General features: G+C 46.3%; 1 protein-coding gene across 1 annotated transcript; it reads right to left on the reverse strand.

Annotated features, from left to right (window-relative positions):
• Positions 1-4,740: 4,740 nt before the first annotated feature.
• LOC117549075 lies at positions 4,741-7,038 on the reverse strand. The gene is made up of 5 exons (XM_034220667.1): positions 6,845-7,038; positions 6,172-6,476; positions 5,915-6,089; positions 5,350-5,815; positions 4,741-5,250 (listed from the first exon to the last, which is right to left on the reverse strand). Exons 1-5 carry the CDS (start codon positions 7,036-7,038, stop codon positions 4,741-4,743), a joined length of 1,650 nt encoding a protein of 549 aa, XP_034076558.1.
• Between the last annotated feature and the right edge of the window lie 2,847 nt (positions 7,039-9,885).

A 9,885-nucleotide genomic window follows, 5' to 3' on the forward strand; every position in this document is an offset into this window, starting at 1 on the left:
CCTAAAATACGTCAGTAAATACCAGAGGTGGGGACTCGAGTCACATGACTTGACTCGAGTCCGACTCGAGCTTGAGACAGATGACTTGAAAGGACTTGGCTTTTTTTAATTAAATATTTGCGTTTGTTTTTGTATTGAGATATTACGTTTAGTTTTTTCGAAATGTGATTGGGTGATTATAGCGCCGTGTGCGCAAACCTGGCAACTGTGGAGTCTATTTTTATATAACATTACAAGACTGATTCTTATTATTACATTATATGCTTATTGTGCTCATGAGATTGCTTGTAGCCTTTATTTAACCAGGTGAAGCCCCTTGAGATCAAAAGATCTCTTCTTCAAGGTGACCTGCAGGACATTAGTTACACATGTAACATAAAAACAACAGAACAACAATAAGGATGACATACAACATAATGTACAGGGTACAAACTCTATTCACAGAGACAGGTACCATGAGTTTCAAACAGCATGTCACCCAGCTGAGTTTCAAAGTGATGCAGGGGAACTAAAGTGCTCAGTTTGAAACATGTTTGCAGACTGTTCCAAGTTAGTGGAGCTGCACAACTAAAAGCTTTCTTCCCTAAGACAGTCCTAGCACTTGGCACATTTAATAAAACAACATCATGAGATCTCAGGCAATACGTACTTTCAATTCGTGGAGAGATCAGAGAGCAGATATAAAAAGGTAGTTTACCCAACATGGCTTTGTAAATGAACGTGTACCAGTGACTGAGCCTCCGTACAGTTAGTGAAGGCAGACCTGCCTCGGCATATAGGGTACAGTGATGAGTCAGTGCTTTACAGTTAGTAACACATCTCAGGGCACTGTGATAGGCGGCATCTCACTTTTCCAGGCAATGGGCAGGTGCATTCATATAGATCAGATCACCAGAGTCCAGCACAGGTCAAAGGTCACAGAGCCTTTTCCTGGCCTCAAGTGAGAAACAGGACTTGTTTCTGAAAAAGAAACCTAGTCTAACCCTCAGCTTTTTAAGCAGGTTATTGACATGAAGTTTAAAAGTAAGACAATCATCAAGCCAGATACCTAGGTATTTATAACAGGTAACCACTTCAAGTACTTGTCCTTGCATAGTAACAATATCCAAAACAGGCTCTGGTGTCTTTTTAGCTTTAGAAAGAGCATTACCTTGGTTTTATCAACATTTAAAAGAAGCTTTAGTTCAGAGAGCTGAGTCTGAATAATGTTAAAAACAGCCTGTAATTTAACACCAGCCTCCTGAATGGAGGGACCTGCACAGAACATCACGGTATCATCAGCATAAAAATGTAAAGTAGCTTCATCCACATTTTCACCTAAACTGTTGATATGGAGAATAAAAGTGGACCTAAAACAGAACCTTGAGGAACACCATTAGCCATGTTTAACCACTCAGAAGACAGCCCATCAAAGTGAACACATTGGGACCTTTCAGAGAGGTAGTTCACAAACCACCCACTGCATGGCTGGATATGCCGACACTGAGTAGCCTCTGCTTTAAGATGTGATGATCGACGGTATCAAACGCTTTGGAAAGGTCAATAAATAGAGCTGCACAACTCTGCTTATTATCTAAGATACTCGTAATGTCATTCACCACTTTCATTGTGGCAGTGATGATGCTGTGTTGCTTTCTGAAGCCTGACTGATGTTTAGACAGGATATCATTTTTACATAAAAACTCCTTTACCTGTTCACTCACTAAGCGTTCGAGCACCTTCGCCAGAACTGACAATTTAGAGATGGGTCTATAGTTATTTAAAATAGTTGCCTCCCCTCCTTTTAGTAAAGGCAAGACATAAGCTGACTTCCATACTTTTGGAATTGCATTCGTGCTGAAGAAGAGGTTAAAAAGAGTAGTAAGAGGAAGAGCAATACAATCTGCAGCTATCTTTAAAAAGGTTCTACGTTGTCCGGGCCGGCCGGTTTCTTAGGATCTAGCTTAGATAAGGCTTCATGAACAACATAACTATGGGATTGCAACAATGGGTCCGATGCTTCAATGCCTGCTACACGGACCAAGGGAGGACTTGGGTTACCACCGGGTTAAATGGTCCCACCTCCGCACCAACGCGGGGCTGGTGATGGCAACATTGGGTCCGATGCATCAATTCATGGTGCCCCGACCATGAGAGGGTTTGGGGTGCCCCGGAACCAGGCAGTACCCCAGCAGGAAACACGTTTTATGGTCAAAGGAGGAAAGAGTGATAGAACCGGGGTAAAGCAAAGAATAGTGACTTGTGAGGCGGCCAGAGAGTCTGTTATCTCTCGGTCCTATACTCCAGGCAATGCAGTACCAGAACTGGGTCAAATTGACCAAAATGTAAAAAAAATAAGTTTAAATTCATCCATGGAAAAGGGCTGAAAATGAAAAAAAGTATCCGAAAATAGTGCATCATGAGCCCGCAAGAGTCCCCTGTCAACTCCCCTTGCATTCCTCCACAGTCTGAACAAATCTGAGTTCACTTTTTGGAGATCCATAGAAAAGGGGTGAAAGTGAGAAAATGTATCCGAAAATATTGTCTCATAATGCGGGTAGAGTCCCCTGTCAACTCCCATGTCATTCCTCCACAGGCAAAATAGTCAGATTCAAGTTTTTGGAGAACCAGGGAAAATGGGTGAAAATGAAAACAAGTATCCGAAAATAGTGCCTCATAAGGCGGGTAGGGTCCCCTGTAAACTCCCCTTACATTCCTCCAGAGTCAGAAAAAGGTCTGAGTTAACTTTTTGGAGAACCATAAAAAAGGGGTGAAAATGTAAAAAAGTATACGAAAATAGTGCCTCATAACCCGGCTAGAGTCCCCTCAAACTCCCCCTACATACCTTAGGGACTTGTGTGTACACTGTGTGGACATTAACTACCGGTCGCGGTACGCCAAGTGTACAGACATGCAGTTCGGCCCCAGAGCAAAATAAAAATAAGCTGGGGTGCTACATGGATAGCCAGTGCAGGGGCCTTCCACGTGGAAAAAGAACCGGAGACGGGCGAGCTTTCCCCGCACCAGATGCACCAGAGGGCGTAATGTCCACTGAGTAGACATCATTGTCCGTGGCGTGTACAGAATAATATGTCCATATCACGGACATTAATACATAGAGTGGTGTCCATGAAATAGACATTGCAAATAAGTGTTTAACGGTGATTTAAACTAGTTTCTGCGGGGAAAAGAGTGCTAAAAATCGGATTAAACTATGCTAACAGTGTGCTAAAATCCTGATTGTTTCAGAGACCCATAGCCATGACACACCTAAAATCACCTATGTGTAGCCGCTCACAGAGCCCCAAATGACGGACGAAGCAGCTCCAGCATCTCTCCCTGACATGTGCAAACAGGCTATGTCAGACTTCCATGAAATACACTGGGAAAACCACCTATTTGTAGCCGCTCACAGAGCCCCAAACCACGGACTAAGCAGCTCCAGCATCTCTCCCTGACATGGAAACAGGCTGTCAGGTGCTGATGGAAAGCAGGCGGAAATACATTGATTGTTTTACCCAGGAAGAAGTATTTAAATAGCGGTAAAAGTGATTTAAATACATGTCTATTACACATACTTTAATGCACAAAAGTATGTCCATGCAGTGTACACATCGTTACCCAGCCTTGCATCATCATTTTGCAGGTACGATGTGTACACTGGGTCATTCAGAATGTGCTATTTCTGTATAAATAGCACATTCTGAACAACATATGTCAAACAAAGATTCCTATTAAAAGTTATCAATTAATAGCAAGATTTGACATGCGGGCAAACAGGCTATTTCACAGGACACAGGCTATGTCAGACTTCCATGAAATACACCGGGAAAACCACCTATTTGTAGCCGCTCACAGAGCCCCAAACCACGGACTAAGCAGCTCCAGCATCTCTCCCTGACATGCACACTTCCATAACCTCGCGCACCTTGGGTCCCCGGACTTAAGCACTCCCCCACGGACTAAACCCAGATGATCACACCCTCAAGAACCTCGTGCCCCTGGTAACCTTAAAGGGGGGTGGATTTTGCGGTGCTTTACCGTCCGCCCATCGGCATCCATATTTGGCCTTATTCATAGCACCACCCACCCTCCTGTGGAGGATGTTCTCATGGCCCTGGTAACACTTAAAGGTGGTACATTTTGTGGTGCTTTACTGTCCGCACACCAGCATCAATATTCAGCCTTATTCACAGCACCACCCACCCTCCTGTGGAGGATGTTCTCATGCCCCTGGTAACACTTAAAGGTGGTGGATTTTGTGGTGCTTTATTGTCCGCCCATCAGTATCCATATTCGGCCTTCTTCACAGCACCACCTGCCCTGCTGGAGGTTCACACTTTAACTTTGTTTTATCCTCCTCTGCCTTACACATCCTCCAACACTTGAGCACTCCTCACTCGGACTAAACCCCTTTATGCACACCACCAGAACCTCGTGCCCCTGGGGATCTTAAAGGGGAAACACCCATAGTGGTTTTTTAAAAAAGAGGACAAAGTAAGTAATTTTAACAAACTTTATTTACAGAAATATATACATTGACACTTTATAACATGATAACATTATTCACTCATCCAGCACAAGGGGACTGAGTACAACAAAACATTGCATATTTACAAGTTGGTCCCTGGCAACATTGTCCGTATCGGGTGAAGTTGGTGCAGAGTCTGGCACCCTCTCTTCACCCATGTCTGAGGGACTGTGTTCGGCCATTGACTGTTCCCTCTTCGCCGCTCTCCAAGCGTTGAAGTTTAAGTAGAATTATTCGCCTGACGTCTCGGCATCGGGGAAGTCTTGGGAGGGAGTGGGGCTATGCTCCTCTCCAGAGCTGTCACTGTCAATGTCCCCCACATTTTCTTCACTCCCCCCTGCTGCTGCTGCTGCCGCTGGCAGTGACTCTGTGAAGAGCAGCCGTATGTCCGCAGCATCCTTCAAAGAAGGATTCTTGGCATAAAATGTGTCTGCAGTTGCAGTGTTGTGACACATGAAATCACTCACTCTTTGGCGGTTGCTTATGTCCTGAAACCTCTTCGCATTATCTGCGTGGACTGTGCGGAGGTTGGTGAAGTTAATGGGACCTTGTAGTCCCACATCAGCCCATGCCAACCTCAGGAAGTAGGCAAGGTTCCTCGACGGGTTCTTCCCCGCTGTGTATAGGAAGTAGCGGTTCTGGGTGCAGGTCAGCGTCCCCTTGATTTCCAGCCACCTCTTCATCCATCCGAATTCTTCTATGGTGAGGTACAGCTGTGCTTCACCGAACGCGTTGGCCGTCTTGTGGTTGACAGAGGTAGAGAGCGTCAATACAAGTATCAATCATGCACAACATGTTTATCACTGCCAGAATAAAGACATTTTTTTAATATCACTCACGTGGATGAGGTAGCCAAAGGCAGTGCCAGTTGTCTCCGCCTTTCGGACCTCGGTGTTGGTCATGTTGGAGTAGACCCCCGGACGGTGGCCATAAATGCAGCTCCAATGGAGGGTCATGTACCCATAGAGCAAGAGCCGGGTTGCGGTTGTCGGATTGCTGGCCATCACGTCCAGGAGCTGAGGGATGCGACTTTTGGCCGCAGTCAAACATGCCATGATGTCTTTATAGCTCGGCAGACCTTCCATCTTGTCCCGCTTCACCTGCATCTGGTGGATAATCATCTTCTTCCTCAGGGACTTCAGGATGGCAACAAGTTCCCGTTTGATTACAGTCATGTCGTTTTGGTTGAGCCTGCTCCCCTTGCATGGTGTGGCTGACATGTATTTCAGAAAGTGTGATATATTTTTTATGTAGAAGTCCGCGGTCGTGACCTGTAGGCTGGACTTTATCAGACTCCGGGACCAGCTGTTGGCAAAGGAAAACGCATCAGTACATCGTATTGTGTCAATGTGGAGAACACACACAATGATGCTAACATCATGGACAGTTTTTGATGTTACTCACCCACGTATCCTCTTCAAATCCCTCAGAAAGAGCCAGTCAGACAGGAGATTGAAACCGTGTGCCATGAAGCTTAGGAACGATTTCACTCTGCTTATTTTGGAGACTGCATTTTCTTGGAGCCTCACTGTAGGGTCGATGCCCTCATAATGCTCCCGGTAGCCTTGCAGATACTCCTCTGTGAAACATAACACAGTACTTTAATGACAACACATTGTGCGTTACAGAAATTGCATTTGTGACATATTCAACACACTTACCCATGATGCGTGGGAATGTTATGTCCCGCATTATATTCCCCCGGCCCCTGCCGCTGAACCAGGGGGAATGTATGGGAGGGGAGGTTGACGAGGCCTCGGTATCTATGGATGCAGGTTCTGAGGAGCTGGATACAGGTGTGTGAGAGGCAATGGGGTATTGCTGCAGGAGGGAATGGGGGACTTGCTGCAGGAGGGAATGGGGGACTTGCTGCAGGAGGGACCTTTGGACTTGGACTGCCTCTTTGGTGTTGATTCTGTTCGGGGTCGTTTCCTTAGAAACACCCGCTCTTGTTCCTCCCCATCCTCTTCATCGAACCCATGCATGTCCTCGGCCCTCTGGTCCCTCCTCTGTCGCTTATGTTTTATCCTCTGCTGCAGCTTGCAGCGAAGGGATTTCACCTCAGCAGCATATCTGTCCCTCTGAGCCCTCATTGTGTTTGCCTCCATCCTCCATTCTTTACAGTCCGGGTTGTCACATTCAATCACTGGGGACAAGGGTGGATGTTGTGACAGGACCTCATCACCCACAGTGTCCACATCCCAAGAGGTAATCATTGTTACTGTGGGGTTTGTCAATCGGAGTTCATGAAGCTCCTTCGTTGCCACTGTCATTTTTAGTTTATTTAAAACCACATATATTTCCTCCCGGGACAGCTCAACATGGCCTCTGTACAAGTGGCGGTTCAGCCTTGTCCCGATGTACTCGCATCCTGCAATGGTGCAGGGATGGAGCCTAATGTTTGTCCGTCCTTTGGCCAACAACAGCAGAATTTTTCTTTCAACTACATTACGCACACTATGTTTCCTCTGCAGGTGCTTGCTCAGGGTGCGGTAGGAACTCTTACAGATCGGACAACCGATCGCCATCCTATCTGTATGCATGAGCATTTTGGTACCGGAAAATGTCACCAGTAGAATGTATAGAACCGGGGGCGACAAAGAAGGAAACGTGAAAAGACTCAATAAAGTTGCACTCAGCGAACTAGAAAGACCCCATGTCAAATCTCTCCAGTTTATTTTCAAAACATTGTGTTTCCATTTGCATCATCGTGCGAAAGGTGTCCCATTTAGGCACTCGTTAGGCGGGCAGAGATCCCTGTCATCTCTCGGTCCTATCCTCCAGGCAAGGCGGGGGCCAAAACTGGGTGAAATTGACCAAAAAGTTAAAATAAATACAATAATTCATCCATGGAAAGATACATGAGAGTGAAAAAAAAGTATCCGAAAATCATAATGCGGGTAGAGTCCCGTCACAACTCCCCTTACTTTCCTCCAGAGTCTGGAAATACTCTGTTATCTTTTTTGGAAAACCATGAAAACCGGCCAAATGTATCCCAAAATACTGCATCATAATGCGGGTAGAGTCCCATCAAACTTCCCTTACTTTCCTCCAGAGTCTGGAAATACTCTGTTATCTTTTTTGGAGAACCATGAAAACCGGCCAAATGTATCCCAAAATACTGCATCTTAATGCAGGTACAGTCTCCTGACAACTGCCCTTACATTCCGCCAGAGTCAGGAAATACTCTGTTATATTTTGGGAGAACCAGAGAAAAGGGGTGAAAATGGATAAAATGTATCCGAAAATAGTGTCTCTTAAGGCGGATAGAGTCCCCTGACAACTCTTCTTACATTCCTCCAGAGGCAGAAAAAGTCTCTAAGTTATCTTTTGGGAGAACAAGAGGAACGGGGTAAAAATGGAGAAATTGTATCCCAAAATAGTCTCTCATAATTCTGTGACAACTCCCCTTGAATTCCTCCAGAAACCAGTTCAAAAACTTAAAGTTTGGTAATAACCATGATTGGGGGTCCTCCAGGCAACAATTGTATCCGATCCAAAGTGCTCATGTAGCGGATGCATTCCTCCATGATTTCCCCATCATGTGAAATAGCCCGTTTTTTTCTAAGTGCTCTCAAAAACCGGGTTTCTGATTTCGTGCAGATGGTAGCTTGGAAAAGATGAATGAATTTTTTGGACGGAGGGAGGGAGGTCTTGATTCCCCTCTCCGTTGTAAAATGCAACGGGGGAGTGCAAATGTCTCCGGGGCTTCCGGAGGAAGCGCCGAACACTTGAGCTTTTTGTAGCCCCTCCTCCGTTGGCCGTTTTTTCGAGAATTTTGAAAATCATGCATACTTCCATAACCTCGCACACCGTGAGACCCCGGACCCCCGGACTTAAGCACTCCCCAACGGACTAAACCCAGATGTTCACACCCTCCAGAACCTCATGCCCCTGGTGACACTTAAAGGTGGTGGATTTTGTGGTGCTTTACTGTCCGCACACCAGCATCAATATTCGGCCTCATTCACAGCAGCACCACCCACCCTCCTGTGGAGGATGTTCTCATGGCCCTGGTAACACTTAAAGGAGGTGGATTTTGTGGTGCTTTATCGTCCGCACACCAGCATCAATATTCAGCCTTATTCACAGCAGCACCACCCACCCTCCTGTGGAGGATGTTCTCATGGCCCTGGTAACACTTAAAGGTGGTGGATTTTGTGGTGCTTTACTGTCCGCACACCAGCATCAATATTCGGCCTTATTCACAGCACCACCTGCCCTGCTGGAGGTTCACACTTTAACTTTTTTTTTTACCCTCCTCTGCCTTACACATCCTCCCACACTTGAGCACTCCTCACTCGGACTAAACCCCTCCATGCACACCCAGACTGCACCCAGAGAACAGGCTGCTTCACAGCACTTTGCAAGCCAGGAAAAGTGATTGAATCCTGGGTATACATGTTTTAAATAGTCTGATACCTCCAGGGTTAGGGTCCACATTTGACTCATGAAATGTACATGAAATGTACAGGAATCTGTCCATTTCATCCACATTTGACTCATGAAATGTACAGCAGAGTCACTGCTGTAAGCAGGGTCCCACACTCACACAGGCAGAGAACCAGGGGCATGCACATGGCTTTCTTACCCGGTAATGAGTATGTTAAAGATGGGTAAAAGTGCTGTGAATACCGGGAGAGAGAAGGAGCAGCAGCAGCAGCAGCAGCAGGATGCGACCCAGAGAGCTCCTTACAGCACCTCGCTCTCCCACCATCCAGAGGACAGGCTGCTTCAGAGCAAAGTCACTGCTGTAAGCAGGGTCCCACAGGCACACAGGCAGAGATCCAAGGCAGAGAACCAGGGGCATGCACATGGCTTTCTTACCCAGGAATGAGTGTGTGAAAGCTGGGTAAAAGTGCTGTGAATACAGGGAGGGAGAGAGAGCAGCAGCAGCAGCAGCAGCAGCAGCAGCAGCAGGATGTGACCCAGAGAGCTCCTTACAGCACCTCGCTCTCTCCCACCCAGAGGACAGGCTGCTGCTTACACAGTCACTGGTCCCACACTCACAGGCAGAGATCCAGGGTGATGTACATGGGTCAGAAAAAGTCTAAGTTAACTTTTGGGAGAACCATATAAAAGGGTGAAAATGGATAACATGTATCCAAAAATAGTGTCTCTTAAGGCGGGTAGAGTCCCCTGACAACTCCCGTTACATTCCTCCAGAGTCAGAAAAAGTCTAAGTTAACTTTTGGAAGAACCAGAAAAAAGGGGTGAAAATTGATAAATTGTACCCCAAAATAGTGTCTCTTAAAAACAGCGACATCAGTGGTTGACTAAAGGCTGACCTGCCGCAAAATCCCTCATGGCAGGACGAGATGGCTGCTGCATACACCTTCACTGTTGAATGCGCAAGCCCTCTGTCCACCAATAAC

This window comes from Gymnodraco acuticeps, unplaced genomic scaffold, assembly GCF_902827175.1.
Source record: "Gymnodraco acuticeps unplaced genomic scaffold, fGymAcu1.1, whole genome shotgun sequence".
In the NCBI taxonomy this organism is placed as follows: Eukaryota; Metazoa; Chordata; class Actinopteri; order Perciformes; family Bathydraconidae; genus Gymnodraco; species Gymnodraco acuticeps.